This window comes from Ovis canadensis, chromosome 1, assembly GCF_042477335.2.
Source record: "Ovis canadensis isolate MfBH-ARS-UI-01 breed Bighorn chromosome 1, ARS-UI_OviCan_v2, whole genome shotgun sequence".
Classification (NCBI taxonomy): domain Eukaryota; kingdom Metazoa; phylum Chordata; class Mammalia; order Artiodactyla; family Bovidae; genus Ovis; species Ovis canadensis.
In genome coordinates this window covers 258,891,481-258,913,852 of record NC_091245.1, presented here as the reverse complement: position 1 = coordinate 258,913,852, position 22,372 = coordinate 258,891,481, and the positions used below count along the sequence as shown (strand labels likewise).

The following is a 22,372-nucleotide window of genomic DNA, read 5'->3' as shown; positions in this document are numbered from 1 at the left end:
CAGAGAGGAAAAAAGAATTAAAAGAAATGAGGATAACCTCAAAGACTGCTGGGACAATGTTAAATGCACCAACATTCAAATCACAGGTATCACAGAAGAAGACAAAAAGAAAGGGCATGAGAAAATACCTGAGGAGATAATAGTCAAAAACTTCCCTAAAATGGGGAAGGAAATAGCCACCCAAGTTCAAGAAACCCACAGAGTCCCAAAAAGGATAAGCTCAAGGCGAAATACCCCAAGATACACATTAATCAAACTAACAAAGATTAGACACAAGAGTAAATATTAAAAGCAGCAAGGGAAAAGCAACATACAACATACAAGGGGATCCCCATAAAGATAACAGCTGATATTTCAATAGAAACTCTTCAGGCCAGAGGGAATGGCAGGACATACTTAAAGTGATGAAAGAGAAAAACCTACGAACAAGATTACTCTACTCAGCAAGGATCTCATTCAAATATGAAGGAGAAATCAAAAGCTTTAGAGACAAGCAAAAGCTTGAATTCACCATCACCAAACCAGCTCTTCAACAAATGTTAGAGGATCTTCTCTAGACAGGAAACATAGAAAAGGTTTATAAAATCTAATGCAAAACAAGTAAATGGTAATGGGATCATAGTTATCAATAATTACCTTAAATGTAAATGGGCTAAATGCCCCAACCAAAAGACAAAGACTGGCCAAATGGATACAAAAACAAGACCCCAATATATGCTGTCAACAAGAGACCCACCTGAAACCAAGGAACACATACAGACTGAAAGTGAAGGACTGGAAAAAGATATTTCATGCAAATGGAGACCAAAAGAAAGCAGAAGTTGCAATACTCATATCAGATAAAAAAGACTTTGAAATGAAGACTGTGATAAGAGACAAAGCAGGACACTACCTAGAAAACTATAAAACACTCATGAAAGAAATCAAAGATGACACAAATAGATGGAGAAATATACCATGTTCATGGATCAGAAGAATCAATATAGTGAAAATGAGTATACTACCCAAAGCAATCTATAGATTCAATACAATCCCTATCAAGCTACCAACGGTATTTTTCATAGAGATAGAACAAATAATTTCACTGTTTGTACGGAAACACAAAAAATCTTGAATAGCCAAAGCAATCCTGATGAAGAATGGCACTGGACACACATGTAAAGAACAGACTTTTGGATCCTGTGGGGAAGGCAAGGGTAAGATGATTTGAGAGAATAGCATTGAAATATCTTTCATCACCAAATGTGATGACCAGTGCAAGTTCAATGCATGAAGCAGGGCACTCAAAGCTGGTGCTCTGGCACAACCCAGAGGGACGGGATGGGGAGAGAGGTCGGGGGGGGGGGTGTTCAGGATTGGGGGGACACATGTACACCCGTGGCTGATGCATGTCAATGTAATAAGGCAAGAACCATCACAATATTGTAAATTAGCCTCCAATTAAAATAAACGAATTTAAAAAAAAAATTACAGTATAGTAACATCCACAACTGCACTCATCTCACACGCTAGTAAAGTAATGCTCAAAATTCTCCAAGCCAGGCTTCAGCAATACATGAACCGTGAACTTCCAGATGTTCAAGCTGGTTTCAGAAAAGGAAGAGAAACCAGATATCAAATTGCCAACATCCGCTGGATCATTGAAAAAGCAAGAGTTCCAGAAAAACAGCTATTTCTGCTTTACTGACAATGCCAAAGCCTTTGACTGTGTGGATCACAATAAATTGTGGAAAATTCTGAAAGAGATGGGAATACCAGACCATCTGACCTGCCTCTTGAGAAACCTCTATCAGGTCAGGAAGCAACAGTTAGAACTGGACATGGAACAACAGACTGGTTCCAAATAGGAAAAGGAGTATGTCAAGGCTGTATACTGTCACCCTGCTTATTTAACTTCTATGCAGAATACATTATGAGAAACGCTGGGCTGGAAGAAGCACAAGCTGGAATCAAGATTGCTGGGAGAAATATCAATAACCTCAGATATGCAGATGACAGCACCCTTATGTCACAAAGTGAAGAAGAACTAAAAAGCCTCTTGATGAAAGTGAAAGAGGAGAGCGAAAAAGTTGGCTCTAAGCTCAACATTCAGAAAACTAAGATTATGGCATCTGGTCCCATCACTTCATGGCAAATAGATGGGGTAACAGTGGAAACAGTGGCTGACTTTATTTTTCTGGGCTCCAAAATCACTGCAGATGGTGACTGCAGCCATGAAATTAAAAGACGCTTACTCCTTGGAAGAAAAGTTATGACCAACCTAGATAGCATATTAAAAAGCAGAGACATTACTTTGCCAACAAAGGTCCATCTAGTCAAGGCTGTGGTTTTTCCATTGGTCATGTACGGATGTGAGAGTTGGACTGTGAAGAAAGCTGAGCCCCAAAGAATTGATGTTTTTGAACTGTGGTGTTGGAGAAGACTCTTGAGGGTCCCTTGGACTGCAAGGAGATCCAACCAGTCCATTCTAAAGGAGATCAGCCCTGGGTGCTCACTGGAAGGAATGATGTTAAAGCTGAAACTCCAATACTTTGGCCACCTCATGTGAAGAGTTGACTCACTGGAAAAGACCCTGATGCTGGGAGAGATTGGGGACAGGAGGAGAAGGGGATGACAGTCCTGGGATTTCTTTGGAAGGAATGATGCTAAAGCTGAAACTCCCGTACTCTGGCCACCTCATGCGAAGAGTTGACTCACTGGAAAAAACTCTGATGCTGGGAGGGATTGGGGGCAGGAGAGGGGAACGGCAGAGGATGAGATGGCTGGATGGCATCACCAACTTGATGGACGTGAGTTTGAGTGAACTCCAGGAGTTGGTGATGGACAGGGCGCCTGGCATGCTGCAACTCATGGGGTTGCAGAGTCGGACATGACTGAGCAACTGAACTGAACTGAACTGAAAGCATAAGAGATTAAGAGTAGCAAGAATACACAGAAGAACTATACAAAAAAAGATGACTGGGATAACCATGATGATGTGGTATTTCCCTACAGCCAGACATCCTAGAGTGCAAAGTCAAGTGGGCCTTAGGAAACAATACTATGAACAAAGCTAGTGGAAGTGACAGAATTCCAGCTGAGCTATCTCAAATCCTAGAAGATGATGCTGTTAAAAGTGCTGCACTCAATATATCAACAAATTTGGAAAACTCAGCAGTGGCCACAAGACTGGAAAAGGTTAGTTTTCATTCCAATCCCAAAGAAGGGCAAAGTCAAAGAATGTTCAAACTTCCACACAATTGTACTCATTTCACATGCTACCAAAGTGATGCTCAAAAATCCTTCAAGCTAGGCTTCAACAGTATGTGAGGCAAGAATTTCCAGATGTACAAGCTGGATTTAGAAAAGGCAGAGGAACCAGAGATCAAACTGTCAATATCCATTAGATCACAGAAAAAGCTACAGAATCCCAGAAAAATATCTTCATTGACTATGCTAAAGCCTTTGACTGTATAGTTCATTACAAACTGTGGAAAATTCTTAAAGAGATGGGAATATCAGAGTACCTTACTTGCCTCCTGAGAAACCTCTATGCAGGTAAAGAAGCAACAATTAGAACTGGACATGGAACAACAGATTATTTCAAAATTGGGAAAGGAGTACATCAAGGCTGTATACTGTCACCTTGCTTATTTAACTTTTATGCAGAGTGCATCACATGAAATGCCCAGCTGGATGAATCACAAGCTGTAATCACTGGGAGAAGAGGAACTAAAGAACCTCTTGATATATCCCTGAAACAGAATGGTGAAGATGAACTAAAGAGCCTCTTGATGAGGGTAAAAGAGGAGAGTGGTGCTGGAGAAGGCTCCTGCAAGTCCCATGGACTGCAAGGAGATCACACCAGTCAATCCTAAAGGAAATCAACCCTGAATATTCACTGGAAGGACTAACACTGAAGCTCCAAATACTTTGGCCATCTGACAGGAAGAGGTGACTCACTGGAAAAAGACCCTGATGCTGGGAAAGATTGAGAGAAGAAAAGGTGGGTTACAGAGGGTGAGATGACTGGATGTCATCACTCACTCAATGGATATGAGTCTGAGCAAACTCCAGGAGATGGTGAAGGACAGGGAAGCCTAGTGTGCTGCAGTTCATGGGGTCACAAAGAGTCAGACATGACTTAGCGACTAAACAACAACAAAGAAAAAAGGTCAAGAAAATTTAGAAAGGACCCTTGGGTAAATGTCTCTCCTTGGATTTGCAGAATCAGTTTCTGCGTTCTTTATATCCCAACAATTTAGAGGGCGCTTTTAAGGCTTTTAGAGGTCCCCAGATTTTTATACCCACTTCATATTTACCTTCAAGGCCAAATGTTTACATGTGTTCATTATTTTTAAAAAATAGATGGAAACTGAAAGGGCTGAATCAAGGAGACTAATGGGAGATTAACATTCTATGAATAACAACCAAGGGTTTTGCTGTATAGTTATATCTGTATGCACATAAGCATGTTTCTGGTAGCAAGGTTGTCAAGGACAGGATTTTACAAACCTGCATAAGAAAATCAGCAATGTATTCTGTTTTCAAGCAGTATACATTCTGCGCAGCAGCTTCTGCTATATTAACTCCTGAGTCATCTGGTTTCTGTTTATTAAAGTCAGAAAAGAGATGTGTAGCTTCTTTAAATAAAGATACAGAATAACCAGGCAGCACCTAAGGAAAAAACAAAAAGCACCACAATGTATCAGTGTTCCAAGGTAGTTCAACTGTATAATCGACACCTAAGTATTACCATCTCATAAAGTACAGAAAATCAAGAACTGATCACAGCAACCTTGGTTAGAAGTAATTATAAAAAACCCAGTTAAGTTGACTCAATACAAACCTTTGCTCCTCCTGACTGAAGCAGGCGTTTGAATCCTGATTCTCGGGACTGATCAACATGTAAAATAACTTTCCACCCACTAAACGCCCCCTGCAAATAAAAAATAATCAGTGTAGAAATTATTTGGAAAATAAATGACAATATAAAAACATTATTTTCTCTGTAGTCTTAGTTTTATGTAAGTGAATAATCTTAAGTTTTACTTCTGATGAACTGATAACTGTCTTGGTCAGAACACTGATACACACAGTCACTGTGTCTGGCATACAGTAGGCCATCAATAAATTAATAATTGAAGAATTAAAAAAATGATTTAATAAGTAGGTAACAATAAAACAAAGCAACTGACATTTGTTTAGTTTTTTTCTAGTATTTTTTTTCCTTCCAACTACTCTAATTGTAGAATCTAAAACACGGCTTCTTAGATTAGATGAAGCCTTACTACTACTTCCCTTGAAAATGACTACAAATTGGAAATTTAATATAAGTACAGAATTCACAGTTAACAAAAGCTAGTGGAATTACTCTAAAATAAAGGGAATCAAGACTAACAGGGACTTGGAGATAGCACAGAACTCAGAATGTAACATAAAAGATGACATAATTTGTACTTTTAACCTTTTTGTGAGGCATGGACCTATCTGGTAGTAGGAAACCTATGATCTGTTTTAAAAAAAACAAAAAAACAAAAAAACAAACAGCTTTATTGAAATGTAATTTCCATACCATATGAATGTTTTATAAATGTTCAAAATAAAACAAAGTATTACAAAATAAACCATTTTATTGAAAATTATAAAAATATTAAAAAATCTGTGACATAATAATAGATGTGCTTCTACCTTAAACCCATCAGAGGGTTGAAGACACCATTTAGTAAAAAGTGCATTTAAATACACCTAATTTACTAACCATCAGATTACTACTGTTTTTTAAAACTTTATTTATTTGGCTGCACCGGGTCTTAGTTGCAGCATGTGGGACTTTTAGTTGCATGAGGTGGGATCTAGTTCTCTGATCATGGATTGAACCTGGGCCACATGCACTGGGAGCACGAAGCCTTAGCCACAGACCACCAGGTAAGTCTTACTGCTGTTGTTGTTCGGTTGCTAAGTTGTGTCTTTGACTCTTCAACCACATGGACTGCAGCATGCCAGGCTCATCTGTTCTCCACTAAGTCCACTAACTAATTTGAGAGTTTGCTCAAATTCATGTCCTTTGAGTCAGTAATACTATCTAACCATAGCTTACTAGTCTACATTAAACATGCTCATAATACAGAAGTCTTTAATTGGGCAAAATCAGCTAACACAAAGTCAATTTTATAATAAAGTAGTTGAATATCTCATGTAATTCACTGAATACTATACTAAAAGTGAAAAACAGAATGGTTGTATCAGTTGTTTACTGCCCCCATGATCACGTGGCTCACTGGGTGCAGCGGATGCTGCTATAGCCCAGCATCACCAGAGAATACTGCATTACAAAATGCTAGCCTGGAAAAAGACCAACATTCAAAATTTGAAATATGCTTTTTACTGAATGTGTATCACTTTTGTAGCATCATAAAGTCAAAACACTGCAAGTCAAGGAGGTCTATATGTATTATAATTTTAAAGCTGTGATGAACATAAACAATATTTTAAGTTGCAAACATAACGCAAGCAAAAATATCTGATTTCTGGGACTTCCCTGGTGGCCCAGTGGTTAACAATCTGCCTTATAATGCAGGGGATGCAAGTTTGATCCCTGTTGGAGATCCCACATGCTGCAAAACAACTAAACCCACGTTGCAGCTACTGAGTCCGAAAGCCACTACTGGAGATTTTGTGCACCACAAGGAAAGACCCCATATGATGCAGTGAAGATCCTGTACACTGCAAGTAAGACTCAACAAAGCCAAAGAAATAAATAAATTTTAAAAAATAACTGATTTCTGTGGGGAACATCACAGCACTGTTAACAGTGTTGTGATTTGTTGCCTAGACTTATATAATGAAGGAAATGCAAACTTTCAATTAGAGGTTTGTAAAAATAAGGATGTATTTTCCTTCCATCGAAAGTGTACAGCCTTTCTGAATTTGATCTATAAACTCCTTTGATATCTGATTTAATAATCTGTGGACCCCAAGTTGAGAAATCCTGAAGCTAGAGGCTGAAAAGATTCTTTGGAAGAAATATAATATGGGTCACATTTTATACATATAAATGACTTTTAAGAGAGCCATCAACATAAATATATATTACTGTTGATCACAATTAGAAGAATTAGGAAACACATTAAGCTCAATTTAGAATGCCCAAATTAAGTATATCAATCAAAGAATAAAAGACAAATAGAACTAGTCTTACTTTGTAATACAGGTTCTCTTTAGTCATGACATCAAATGCCATTTATACTACCCACATAATTATATATATTAATACCTCAATAATGCCTGATTCTTGTCTTTCCTGGATTTTTTTCCTCCATCTCATTGCTGCAAGTGCTAATTTTCGTTGCTGTACATTGATTCCAGTCAAAACATCGAGTATGGAACTACTTCCCCACTCATAGTCTTCTTCCTAGAGAATCAGTTCAACAAACTTTTGAATTCCTACAATACATCCTCAAAGAGTCCACAATCTAGTAAGAGCTACAAGCTACGTATTTTGTTCCTCTAAATACAGAGAGTACTAAGCAAGCATCAATTTATGAGCATGGAGGAAATGTAGATTAATCTGCCTTCATATGAAAGTCATGTACATCTAGCTTCATCTTAGCAACTGGTAGTATTTAGATTACTGGGCTTTACCTACTATAAGATGAACTTCACAGAAGGACATGGTCTCAGAAGAGGTATAATAGTAACAGTTTGATTACTAGCCTATATAAGAGAGATCCCTGAGGTATCTTGATTGAAAACTTCGAAAACTACATGATAGATATTATTGCGATGGTCAGTTACAAACCAAAATATTTCAAATAACTAGTTTAATATTTTATGTGCTGGAATCAATTATTAAGACATTTAATTTTAAAGAAAAATGACCGTTCACGTTAATTTGCATACACACCGACATGAAGCGCCCAGCAGTCCTGCAAGCTTCAAGGTAGGAGCGATGGAGTACCCACTTTCCTGCTGCCACGGAAGCTAAATATTTCTCGTTGCGAAGTGGATGCCCCACAACTATGTGTGTACAGCTGGGATCAAAGCACTGCTTCTCAATCACTGATCCACCTTAATTAGAGAAAAATTGGCACTTTATTGATTCTTAACCTTTTCTGAGGGAAAATGTACCTCAACTATGCAGTGGTGGTGGTTTAATCGCTAAATCGTGTCTGACTCTTGCGACCCCATGGACGGTAGCCCACCAGGCTCCTCTGTCCATGGGACTTTCCAGGCAAGAATACTGGAGTGGATTGCCATTTCCTTCTCCAGGGGATCTTCCCGACCCAGGAATCGAACCCAGGAATGCAGAGAAGTTATTTATAAATGAATTGCATTAAATAAACAAAACCCCTGACAATTACTTTACATGCATATTTTTATAAAACGTTTACTCAAAATTTCCTGCTTCTCTGAAATCGGTTTGTTATAATTAAGATTAAAAAAAAGAAACTGAATACAAACAAGAGCAACGAACTGCAACTGGCTGTTCTCCTAAGCCTCTCTTAGGTTCACATCTCTTAAGTCTCTCTCAACTACCTTAGCGATTTTCAAACACTGAATATGTCACCAGGGAGATGGAGGCCAAAAATGGGCATCTACAGCCCAGAAACAGAAAAAAAAAATTTTTGTCCTGCTTTTAGTGGAAACAAGGTCAGTAGACCAACACAGAAGCTCAGGAGGAAAACACACGCTAGGTAAATAGAGATGAAGGAGATGGTGAGAGCTGACCCCTCTTCTTAGATATGTAAGAAAGAAGCCTGACTTTGAGGAAAGAAGGCCTAAGTAAATAAAAGTATATGTAAAGCATGCTTTTATTTGTATTTTAAAGGTTAGGCAGTGTGGTACCAAGGACTTCCTGAGGTTTTTAACAAAACAATGGAACTCTACTCATGCTTTACAGATGACTTTAATAATTAAGAGTGGCAATACTTTTGAGCACTTACTATACAAGTCAGGGAGTTTAAAGTATTGACTCATTTAATCATCACTATTCTATGAATATTCTATTATGTACAATTTATATATGAGGACACAGGTACAGAGTAACTAATCCAGGATCACAGTGACTAAAGAACAATAAGGTAAAAATTCCATTATTAATATCAATATCTAATTCTACATAGTACATTTATTATAACCCAGACAACAGGCAAACTTATTTATGTGCATCAGTTCATTTAGACAATGCTTCATTTAGACAATGACGGGACTCTCTGCAGTCTAGTATCAAAACTCTCTAGCCACAGACTCCCAGTTCAGCAGTCTGCACTCATCTGGCTCTGCTCTCTTCCAGACAAGTCTCTGCTAGCTGCATGGTTTACAGAGATGGAACACTCCACAAAGGACAGACACCTGCAAGTGCTCCATTTGGTGAGCTCTAGGTAACGCTTAGCAATTCTGATTTATCTCCATCTAATTTATTATATGACTGGGAAACAAATGTTCCACAAGTGAAGTTTCCAAAACATACAGCTTCTTAAGTATACAACTGTGTCTGAAAGAAATCTAAAAAAAAAAAAAAAAGTGCCATAGTTCACAAACTTAAAAGGAGAGCACTAAAGGACCTTTTATCTTTTCTTGATTCAGGGCTACTATTAAACAATCATTATTTCTTAATGTTTCTCTAGGTCAAGTTGTCATATTAAGTTCTATAAGGCTGCTTTGTCCAATACAGTAGCCACTAGCCACATGTGGCTACTGAACACCTGAAGCACAGCTAGTCTCTACTGAGATGTTGAGATGTGCTGTACATGTAAAATATATCCCAGATTTCAAACTTAGTAAGAAAAACAGGCAAATTATCTCACTGATATTTTATACTAATTACATGTTGAATATAATATTTTGAAATATTTTGCATATATTAATAAAGTAAATATTAAATAAAGTACACATATAAATAAAATACATATCTAAAATTAATTTCATCTGTTTCATTTTACTTTTTAATATGTAGTTGCTAGGACGTTTACCTTTCTAGTATGCTGCTTCCAGAATGGTGTCAGACGGAGAGCCTGACAACCACAAGAATAAGAACGTCACAGCAGGAGGAGCTCCAGTCTGGATATCAATGTAACTTCAATTTCATGAAAATGTACCTTTAACTATATAATTCCTTTGATTTTGTCCAGAGTTTCAACGATGAACACTCAAAGCAGGACAAGATTCTTACACCTTAATGATGGGATTCACTTTAAATCTTTAAAGCCTATGACTTAAGTTCTACTGCTGATAGGCTGTATGGCCTGAGACAAGTTATCCATCTTTTTAATCTCAATTTCTACAGCTTAAAAATGGTATCATTAATTATCTACATTTGACTTCCAAATAAGGTTACATTTTCAACATAAGTAAAATACTTGTACCTAGTTTTTCAATCAGATGACAATAATCAATACGTTCTTGAGGATTCAGAGATGACAACTGAAATATGTACTGTTTTTTTAAGTCTTCATGAGTCTCCTCTATTGTTATAATCTGGAATGGAAAAGTTTATTTTAGAAAAAATTAACATCAAGACAGCTATCAAGTCTATGGTTCTTTTACAGTAACATTTTACTTAGTATTCTAAGTTATCAAATGCAGAAATGATTATAATAGAGTAAAAAGAAATACAGTTTTCAATGTATGACAAACCTTTGATATTGATATCAAAAAATTCTGAATGTAGCGTAACAGCAATATCCAAAAGTCTTATCACCATACTAAGGATAAACAAACCTTTTCTCTAGGGTGTGGAGCCACAGGTGGGTTGGCTAGGGGGAAGGCAATACTGGGGGCTTGAGGCGTAGGGATCAGGTGGCTGTCTTTCATTGGAGTTTCCAGTTCTTCAGAGATCGGGTGTTTTGGGGCTCCAGTCACACATACGTTCCCGGGATCACAAACAGCTGAGGGGAATAAAACACCACAGTGTGATGTTATCAAAATACAACTAAGAACAAAGTCTGGGAAATATTCTCATCTGTCTTAACCAAGATGAAATTAAACAGAAATTCTAGAATGCAAAACGTACATGCAAAAGAAGTAGCCTATTTCTAGAGCTTATAAATGAATGCAATTAAAATGGCAAATGGTGTTATCTGTGTGCTTCTCTCTTTAAATACCACACCTTCATCAGTAAAATGTAAATCAGACTTTAAAAATGAGAGCAATTCGATGAGAAAATCAGAAGCAGAGATAAATCTATACATCTAGTATAGAGAAATACTCATGTGATCTCAAAGAGAAAGAGGGGGAAAGATGACCAATGATGAGAAACAGAAGCATTATGTTTTCAAGGTAAAGTCCAAGGAAGAAAAATATAGGGAATTCAGAAAGAAACTCATACAGCTCTAACGAAATGTAGGTATGTGTTAGGTGGAGTTAAGACTTAAATAAGCAAGATGATTGAGAGAAAAATCAAGCATTAACTACACAAATGCAAAAAGAACCGGAAAAATGTCCCAGGGAAAAAATGCCTAATCCTTAACTTCCAAATTTAATCAAAATACATATTTCAATGTATGATGCCTATGTGGCTAAGTCGCTTTAGTCGTGTCTGTCTGCAACCCAATGGACTATAGCCTGCCAGGCTCCTCTGTCCATGGAATTCTCCCAGCCAGAGTATGATAAATTACATCAATTTATAAATATTTTTCTGACTTTTCCAAGTTTAAGCCCAAATATATCAATTTTTGTTGGCATGTACAATTCAGAGAACCACAAAGTACTTATCTATTTATTTTCAAGAAGTCAACATGTACTTAATACAAACAATTAAATAGATTTCTTTCTCATTACCCTGTTCAGCAATTTCTGAGTCATGTAAAGGCTCCTGGAAAGGAGAATCCTCCAATTTTTTAACATCAACCTGAAGCTCAGAGTATTGTGTGGGACAACTAGGCCACTGCAGATTGCTGGCAAGTCTTGCTCTCTCCTCCCTGGCTGTAGGGTCATCCCAAATGATCTGCTCATTTTGGGAGGGCTCTGTGTTGATATCAGGTACTGTTTGACGAGACTGCCTAGGGAATAGAAGTCACAATTTTAATAACAGATAACCATAACAAAATCCGCCCTCATAACTTCCGTTAAGTTAGACTGCAAATTGGTGGTTCACCTTTAAATGTCCATCATCTAGCACACAGTAAGCACTTGAAAATACTTATTCAATAATTGAACTTTGGGAAATGTTTATTAAAAGAAAAATTTTTTTTTCCCAGAAACTTACCTGTTTTACCTAGAAAATAAAGCACATTGAATCTCTATATTTAAAACTTCAGAGTAAGTTTACTGTAGGAAATTTAAAATTCTAAAATGATTACAGCATTTAGAAAAGGGACTTTTCTCAATTATATAGGATTAGGGAAACATAATGTTTAGAAACTGGTTACTTTGCTGACCATTCACAGGTTTTATTTTTAATCACTGGAAACAATAACTGTAATTAAACAATAACTATAATTACATAGCAAGTGTACTTAGTATCTATAGGCTGCTTTTAAGGAAGGTTTTTTTGATCACTGAAAACCAAACCTCTCAGAGTCTAAGGTAAGCCAGCTTTATAGTGAACTAGAGTGAAACACATTTTCAGTTCAGTTCAGTTCAGTCCCTCAGTCGTGTCTGACTCTTTGTGACCCCATGAATCACAGCATGCCAGGCCTCCCTGTCCATCACCAACTCCAGGAGTTCACTCAAAACTCATGTCCATCGAGTTGGTGATGCCATCCAGCCATCTCATCCTCTGTCTTCCTTTTCTCCTCCTGCCCTCAATCCCTCCCAACATCAGAGTCTTTTCCAATGAGTCAACTTTTCACATGAGGTGGCTGAAGTATTGGAGTTTCAGCTTCAGCATCAATTCTTCCAATGAACACCCAGAACTGGTCTCCTTTGGGATGGACTGGTTGGATCTCCTTGCAGTCCAAGGGACTCTCAAGAGTCTTCTCCAACACTACAGTTCAAAAGCATCAATTCTTCGGTTCTCAGCTTTCTTCACAGTCCAACTCTCACATTCATACATGACCACTGGAGAAACCATAGCCTTGACTAGACGGACCTTTGTTGGCAAAGTAATGTCTCTGCTTTTGAATATACTATCTAGCTTGGTCATAACTTTTCTTCCAAGGAGTAAGCGTCTTTTAATTTCATGGCTGCAATCATCATCTGCAGTGATTTTGGAGCCCCCCAAAATAAAGTCTGACACTGTTTCCACTGTTTCCCCATCTATTTCCCATGAAGTGATGGAACCAGATACCATGATCTTAGTTTTCTGAATGTTGAGCTTTAAGCCAACTTTTTCACTCTCCTCTTTTACTTTCATCAAGAGGTTTTTTTAGTTCCTCCTTATGGTGTATCAATTTCACTGAAAAGTAAAAAGAATTCCAATACCTACCTTCAATGTGTATACTGAATATTTCAATGTATATCCATAAAGAATTATTAACAAAAATAATTTGCCAAAGCTGATGGCACTCCCAAAGTGTTCATTTGCCTCAAATACAAGGAAGTTGGACTTTTACTCTCAGAATATATTTACTTACTGACTTTGGCACAAGATTTAGGCTCTCTAAAATGTAAAATACAACCTGAGGTGTATTAAGTAGAAAATCAGTTTTGCTCAGTACTCAGCTAAAGAAACATCCTCATGAGACATACAGTTAATATAGATAAATGCATATTTCAATGAGTCAATTCAAGATATAAGTCCATTAACATTCATCATAGAGATTTTTCTATTAAGAAAAAGATGAAGTTATTTCTACTGAACTTAAATCACATCACACTAAGATCTGTAATCCCCTTCCCTAGAAGATAAGAATTATAAAGAGAACAAAATACATGTAATCCAATAAGAAAACTGCCTAAATTTATATATGTATATACATGTACCCATGCACTTACTAATACTAATATTATTTTAAGTCTAATACAAAGAACAGAGAGGACTACCATTCAATCCATTTCAAACAAGGCAAATTGGATCTTAAATCATGTCTTTCTCAGCGGAGGTAATTAAATGTATTAATCACGCCTCAGTGGAAGCAGTTCCTTGATATGGAACATACCTTTGCTTCCTATTCCCAAATAATTCTGGAGTTGCACGAAATGAAAGAAGGGTAAGTTAGCAAGGAAGGGAGGAAGGAAAAGCTATTTTGCCATCAGTGACAGGGACAGACCTCAGCGCCTCTAGGACTCTACTTCGTCCACTGCGGGCAGAGCGGGTGCTGTCAGGAGTTGAAGAGGTACTGTTACAACCACTTCTTGAGAGGGAAGTCCTCTGCCCTTGGGGTTTCACTATTGAAGTTGCAGACATTATCTCCTGAAGCTGCTTTTGAAAGTTCTCTCTCATCTCCAAAGTCTGTGTCAGAGCTTGAAACAAACAAAAATATACCAATCAAGATAAGTTTCTCTTTACCATATCTTATTCATATTAACTATTTTGTCTAGATTTAGTTGAACACAGATTTATTGACTCGACATCTACTGAATATTTACTATAGGCTACAGTACTGTACCAAGACTATGAATACTGCAGAACCCAGACATCAAGGCAGCCCTTACTATGGAGACGGAATAGGAAATAATCAGGAAGCCCTCTGCAGACACTGTGCTGAGACACGTGGTCATCATCCTTCTGCAGATACCCTGCCGGTTTCTGATCCTCTCACGCTCTGTACCACACCCTGACATACATTACAGTCATTTATGATTTTCCCTCATGGTCCTTGAACACACAGACCACAACATGTTTATCTTTGGTTTCTTTACAGACTAAATATTGAAGTAGGTACTAAATAAACATTTTTGGAATGAACAGAATGGAACTAACTAAATAGGTAAATCATAGGGAATGCTCTGGTACAGTAAAGAAAATAGAAAATACTGACCCATTAAATCCATTAAAGAGAGGACACCTAGAGCTTTAACGTTACTCATTGCTGCACCCTTTATAATAGCAAGAAATTAGAAATAACCAACATGCCCATCAACAAGGAACTGGCTAAACCAAGTGGGCCATTCATACTATGAATACTATACAGTTGCCAAAAAAGGGAAAAAGATTGAAGAAGCTCCTTATGTCCTAATATGACACTCCACAAGTTGAAATGTTAACTAACAATATCAATATCAAAGTAGAAAACAATATATATAGTAGTTTAACATTTATATTTTTTTTTTAAATGAGGGAAGGAGAAAACATGTCTATAATTGTATACTCATAAAACAGCTCTGGGAGAAATCATAAGAAAATAACATCGGAGGACTTCCCTGGTGGTACAGTGGATAGGAGTTCCCCTGACAAAGCAGGGAACGTGGGTGGGATGCCCGGTCTGGGAAGATCCCATGTGCTGCAGAGCAAGCACGTGTGCTGTAACTACTGAACTAGTACTGCCTCAACTACTGGAGCCTGAGCACTCTAGGGCCTGCGAGCTACTAAGCAGCTACTCCACAGCTATCGAGCTCGTGTGCCTAGAATCTGTGCTCCACGACAAGATAGGCCACCACAATAAAGCCCGTGCACTGCAACTAGAGAAAGCCTGCCCATGGCAACAAAGACCCAGCACAACCAAAACTAAATAAGCAAAATAACAGCAGAAAGATAAAGAGAAACTCTTTACACCTCCTTCTGTACCTTTAAAACCATGTGAATTTGTGTTAAAATATACTGTGCATATAATGAAACTTTTCCAATCCAAGGACCAATTTTTGAAAAATCACCATCTCTACCTATGTTTAAGAGAATACGGCTGTGTCACACCAACTCTGTAGAATACCTAGTTTCACACATTTTACAGGTTTCACACTTATATCACTCAAAGCTTTGCTAACTATTAATTAATGACTGGCATGGAACCTCAATTCAATCCTCAAATATTAATATATGCTTTACTTCTATTTAGTAATATAGAAGACAACTTTATTTGTTCATCTGATGCAAAGGAAGCATTCAGTATGAAAGATACACATTTATAAATTTTGTTCATAATTTAAAATATTTTACCTCCTTTAGAGTCATTCCTTCCATTTCCATTTGATGTTGTTAGTTCTTTATTACTGGTGGTCATATTGTCTACATCATTTTCTTCTATAGGCATATGATCTGGCTATTAAAGGAGAAAAATTACAGTTTCTCAAATCAAGCCCTGTATAAGGCTTCACAGCAATATATGACTGTACATTCAGCTTAAAGAGGTGGTAAATGTATCATCCATATCATTTACCTCATCATCCCTCATTGGAGAGCCAGCTGAGGATAGTCGGTTATTACAGAGTCGGCCATCTTGCACTGTACTGATGTCCAAGCTCATTTTGGGATTATAAGTATGCGGATAAAGAGATTCAGGAAGATGTTTATACTCCTGGGCACACTGTAATACAATGGTGTGCTTTAAAACAGGACTAAAAAAAATTTTAGTGACTTAAAGATGTTAAGTAGGAAAAAGACAGCCCAAACATTATAAGATGGCAAAAGTTCACAAAATTAAAGTTTTGAAAAGTAGTTGACTTTAAAATTCCATCATACAAGTAACAATTTGTCCTCACTTTTAAATGTCCTGCCCACTAAAGTATAAAATCTAATTCTATTTCTATGCTTTTGCCAAAGTATTAATCACATTTCGGGGAATACCCAGAAGGAAAATGGAAGAAGAAGAAAGAAAAGAAACTGTATTGGCATGCTAAATTAATTCTCCTCAAAGCATTACAAAGTTTTCTTTCATATCATTTTTAACTAGCAAGAAGAATCAGACAATCTGAAAGAATACCCATTAAAGATTTACTAAGCATTTAAGGATTAAAGACTTTAAGTTTCTGATGCCAAAGAAAGGAAATGTGCAATTAAATAAGGTTACCAAACTTGTTTATGTATAGAGAAATGGATTTGTGCCTTGAAGTACTGTTTATGTTTTCATTTAACAGAAAGGGGAGGGGAAAAAAGTATGCTTACTTCTAAAAGCCAGTGCTCTGAAACAATGTGTACTCCTCTTTCTTTTACAGATTTATACTCCCGATTAGTGTCATTTGGTCGTCCTTGATAGATGAAATGAGTCACTGTCTCATCAAAACTCCACCTACAACAATCAAACCCACAAGAGCCTGAATACCTGAGAAAGATAACTACATTAGTTTATCATTACTCTCTATAAACAGAATATGCAAAACCTTTCAGGAACCAGAGTAAGCAAAAACACTAAATGACAGACTCCACTTTCACTGTTAAATTTTATATGCATATCTTTTAATATATAAATGCAGAGAGAGATGCAGAAACATATTCTTTAAAATATCTTCTATAATAACACTTCATACAGGTGATATAATGATAAAGATATTTTCAAGTTAAGTATCCAACCTATCCTCCAGCAGCTGGCAGCCACTAGTCACTGTACATTTGCTCTGTGCCCCATAATAGTGTGTACTCTACAAAGCATTATTCATCCATTCCTCACAACAATTCTAAAATACTGTATTATTTTATCCATTTAACAGATAAGAACACTGAAGGATGTGACTAAAGTAACACACTCAGTGAATAAGAGGTAGAGCCAATTTTGACTTCAAAAAGCACACTCTTAGCTATTACACTGTGTTCCCGATTTCTTCCCATTTTATATTTCCTTAACCTAGTTTGCTAAATGTGAATAACTTGTGGTAGTCATATTACCAACAGAAATGCTGTTTATGGTATCTGAGTCTCCATATCTATTTCAGCCTATGCAAAAATGTATGTATGCAAAAATACTCCATTCCCCTCTGTGTTATCAGACAAAGGTATTTACATATTTAATGTATATTCTATTACTACGCACCTTCCACTGAGTTTAAATTATAAAAGTTAGATTTATGAAATCCATTTTAGTAGAAGGAATGTTGTATAAGTATCTGTAATAAAAAGGGAGTGCTATATCTGACGTGCCAGGAAGAGCTGGTCTAGATTTTAACTTTCCGCAGGTGGGAGACAGTAGCACTGATCTCTTTGGTGCGTATGGAAGGGAACATCTGGAACATCAGCACTTGAGAGCCGATTACCCTATGAACACACACATACTGTAACCTCTGCATAATAAGAGTTCTTTCCTCTCCTTAATTATCAAGTCTCAGAAATTCACTTCAGGAATACACCTAATGCAAATTCCAAATTAATGCCATTGACTATTAAATTCTGTTTAGGGATTTCAGCAATGTATTTTTTTTAATATATTGAGAAGACGGGGGCATTTATTTATTTTGGTTGTCTGGTGTGGCTTGTGGGATCTTAGTTCCCTGACCAGGGATAGAACCTGGGCCCCCAGCAGTGGAAGTGCAGAATCCTAACCTCTGGACCCACCAGGAATTCCCAGGACTGGCATTTTAAATCTCATAAAAACACAAGTCCTATATGTGTCTTTTAAATCTTACATAAGTCCACATTTAAACAGAATACCCACGGACGCACTCTATTTTTAGGGCTCTTAGGGCTACTGTGAGAATGGTATGAGATAATACTTGCCTCATATTGAGCACTCAGCAACCAGATAAGAACAATACATAGACAATACAAGTAACAGTAAGTAAGAAAGCTTTACTCTTCTACAATAGGTGAATGAAACACTAAGGTGCCTATAATTACACAAATATATTTTATTTTTCCATTCTCCTGCTTTAGTTTCTCTATCAAAAAGAAATATAACTGAAATGACTTACCAAAACGGAAAGATAAAGCTAATCATATCCCTCAAACTGTTTGTTAACTGTAAACCAATCATTATGCTAACTATGAAGTGCTGAAAACAAGTGGTCAAGAAAGCGAGTACCGCAGACAATGAAGGAATATGATAACTTAGCACTGGCCGGAAGAGGCAAGGGTCTCTCAATCCCTGATACTGATGCCATTTGTGCTAGGGACCTGTCTCTAGCTGGGCTGTCAGGTTGAGAGTGGTTATCTATGCCTCCAAAGTAAAAAAGATAGGCATTAAACATCCTCCAAAAGACCATTTTAATTCAGGAGTGCTGCAGCAATTAGTAGCACTCACAGAAGGGCTTTAATTTGAAAATCACCTAAGAAACATGCTTAAAATCTCCGACCTAAATGTATTAATAAACTCCTTGAAGACAAGGATTTTTTTTTCTAGACTGTACTCATTCATGGATCCCAAATTTTTAGAATAGTGTCACAAAGTATGTTCTCATATATTTGTTAAATATGCCCTAAAAACACACATGTAAGAGCGAATTGATATGGGACAGGGTATTTTAAAAGGAGGAGGTAAATTAAATAAAAACTGGATTTTGTAGATACTATGATAAACTATTAATAAAAGGCAAAATAATGCTTTTTAAAAAAAAATAGATGCTCACAACAGCTCTAGGTTTCCCTATAAATTGAGTTCATATCACCACCAAAAAAAAGATGTGCCAACTACCTGTAGTCTGCACCTAGAGAGGCTGCAATCCCGTTTAGTTCACTCTGCTTCTTACTGAGTTTCTTACTAACACACACCACTACCTTCTGAAGTGGCTTTGGAGCATCTTCCTGCCCATGGAAAATAAAAGAAACAGATCAATTATTATTATTTTAAATGTTTCTTTTTTTAATCTAAAACTTCCTTTTAATATTAATAAGAGATATAATTCCACCTTTTCTGACTGGGCATCCTTCAGTTGAGGGCTGGCAGAAAGAGCAACAGCATTTCGAGAGCTATTTGCCAAAGCAACTTTCAGGTTTTTGACGATGACTTCTGAGAGTGGTGTACTCAGTTTCCTTTTCTGCTGGCTGGGACCTCCTGGAGTTTCCAAGGCTGCAAGTGCATCCTGTGTATATGGAGGAGGAGAGGGAGGAAGGAAGTGAGGAAAAGAAGGAGAAAAGGAAAGAGAAAGAAGAGGGGAGAGAGGGAAGAGAGAGAGGTAAACAGAAAAAGGAAAGGGGAAAAAAGAGGTAAAGAGAGAAGGGGAATAATCCTCAGTATTAACTGGATTATAGTTTTAACCTCCTCCAGCTTTCCTCCAAACAACAATAAAAAGAATGAAGTATCATCTGTATCTATATAAGATAATGAAGAAAACAATTCCACACTGTCCAACAGATTGGTTCAAAGAGACTAAGCAGCTTAATACATTTTCAGTAGTATTTTACATTTGTCTGATCTTACAGTTGAAATGACTCAGACGGTAAAGCATCTGCCTACAATGTGGGAGACCTGGGTTCAATCCCTGCGTCGGGAAGATCTTCTGGAGAAGGAAATGGCAACCCACTCCAGTATTCTTGCTTAGAAAATCCCATGGACAGAGGAGCCTGGTAGGCTACAGCCCATGGGCTCACAAAGAGTCGGATACGACTGAGCGACTTCACTTCACAGTTGAAATTGGTTAAAATGATACCAAAAAACAAAATAAACAAAACAAACAAGTAAACAAGCAAAAAACACAGAAGGAAACAAGTCAGCAAGGACGGATATAAACTAGACATGAACAATAAGGAGGATTAAAAAGTCATACTGAGCTGAGGATTATGAAAAATCTTCAAAGGTACAAAATATATGCCTAGTCCCACGCCACCCCAATTCCCACGTGAGCACTAGTCACTGCTGTTCAGGACCTGCGCTCATTCTCTTTCCCATCTGAATAGTTTTCCATATATACAGCAGGAAGTATTTAGCCAGTACCCGACTGATGAATGTTAACCTTGAACACACACAATGCGCACAAGTGAAGGAAGCCATGTAAGCAAAGCGCATGCACCAACACTGATACATTCTCATAAGCGAAGCATCAGTGTCCCACCACGCACCAGAGAGCACAGGAGGTAATCAGGTTTTTCTTTTTCGCCCATCTGTTGCATCAATTTAAAGACCACTGAGTACACAGTGAAGTACTATTCTATATATCACAAGAGAGAGACACTGCTACACACATGATGACTAAACAATAAAACCTTTAAATGGGTTTTACACCTTCACTGAGACTGTTTCAGAACCATCAGTTTTTCACTGTAAGGTAGAAGAATGGTCTCAACAAACAGAAATATTTCTACTATCTTGCCTATTATTATTCTATTTACTATTCAAAGACTATTACTAGCTTTGAGACCTTAGAAATCATCTAGATATGCTCCATAATTTTATAGGTGAGGATAATGAAACACAAAGAAGTTGACTTGCCTTAAAGGGCAGTAAGAGGCAAAGCAAAGGCCTGATTCTAGATCTCACAGTTTCCAAACCAGTGCTTTCCCTCTACTTTTTACAGCATAAGTAATGTTAAAGTACAAAATGTTACTTCAGAAGAAATCTGATCAAAGATTTAGCTTGGAGAAAACTGTCCCAGGTCAATTTATGTTTATTTTCTGAAGATGAACAACTTACAAACTTTAAGTCTGCTCCAAAACATACTATGAGTAAAACCACACAATAATTTTGCAAAGGTTCATGGATTAAAAAAATCACGGTTTGAACAGCTATTTGAAAGGCCAAGAACTACTAAAGGAATAGTGAAGAAAATTATTGTTGGGGAATGAAACAAAACCATCTGAGAAGGCTGAATTAAACCTTCATTTGTGAATGCATTTTTTAGACAGGGAGCCATATTCCAATGCTCAGAAGATCAAAGAAAGATGCACACTTAACTCATCTTTTTAGGACAAAGGATTGAAAGGTAAAAAGGTAACATTTTCAGAAGGTGCAACAGGTGTACTCCTAGAATCAAAACCTAAGTCCAATGCGTCTATGTAACTTTACAGTTAATGAAAACTATTCATCACACAATTTCACTTGACCCTTATAGTAAATCTGTAAGTTTTCAGTGATGTTATCCTCTTTGTACAAAAGATGGAACTGATGCTCAAGTATGTTAAATGATCTGTGAATCATACTGTTCATGAGATACAGGACTGGAACCCAGATGTCCTGATTTTCCACCACCATATATATCTCTAGCTGTTACCTCAATGCTGGGTATACATAGGGACTCATGACCATGAATCTATTTGCCAACATTTCTGAAGTTACTACTACAAACTAAGTGATGGAGAACTTGGTGCTTTAACTTTAGAAACTATAAAACTGTTATCTCCAGAACCATTTTCTATAAGCCTCACCTTCACATCAAAAGAAGGCTTGAAGAGTTTGTCCTTGGACAGAAACTTTGATGGCGTATCCAGGTGTAATGAGGGCTCCTTCTGAAGTGACTGTCCTGGGGCCGGGGAGACTGAAGCCTGTCCGGAGTGCTGTGACATCACCATGCGGAAAGCCCTACTCTGGAAGCGGTTCATATCTAAAGGTGTAACGGCTGTTTTCCTCTGAGTTTCCCTATGTGTTACAGGATGCTCTGGAGTATCTGGATTTAGATTCACCTCATTTGTTGTTTCAGTTTCCAAACTTTGTTCTAGAGATTTAAAATGAAAAGAAACAAATGTGAGCCACTGATGTCGTTTTCTTGTCTCTAA

At 37.3% G+C, this 22,372-nt stretch overlaps 1 protein-coding gene across 4 annotated transcripts in view; it reads right to left on the bottom strand.

Annotated features, from left to right (window-relative positions):
* Positions 1-22,372, bottom strand: part of TOPBP1 (DNA topoisomerase II binding protein 1) — a 73,304-nt gene that overhangs the window by 12,204 nt on the left and 38,728 nt on the right. For all 4 annotated transcript variants that reach the window (XM_069565291.1, XM_069565296.1, XM_069565303.1 and 1 more), the window contains 14 exons: positions 22,025-22,311; positions 19,573-19,746; positions 19,359-19,468; positions 16,904-17,027; positions 16,179-16,325; positions 15,959-16,061; positions 14,133-14,325; positions 11,761-11,981; positions 10,702-10,868; positions 10,347-10,458; positions 7,886-8,049; positions 7,256-7,393; positions 4,829-4,918; positions 4,495-4,656 (listed from right to left, as the gene is read on the bottom strand). In XM_069565291.1, coding sequence (XP_069421392.1) covers positions 4,495-4,656; positions 4,829-4,918; positions 7,256-7,393; positions 7,886-8,049; positions 10,347-10,458; positions 10,702-10,868; positions 11,761-11,981; positions 14,133-14,325; positions 15,959-16,061; positions 16,179-16,325; positions 16,904-17,027; positions 19,359-19,468; positions 19,573-19,746; positions 22,025-22,311 — 2,192 coding nt within the window. The remainder of the gene's footprint in view (positions 1-4,494; positions 4,657-4,828; positions 4,919-7,255; positions 7,394-7,885; positions 8,050-10,346; positions 10,459-10,701; positions 10,869-11,760; positions 11,982-14,132; positions 14,326-15,958; positions 16,062-16,178; positions 16,326-16,903; positions 17,028-19,358; positions 19,469-19,572; positions 19,747-22,024; positions 22,312-22,372) is intronic.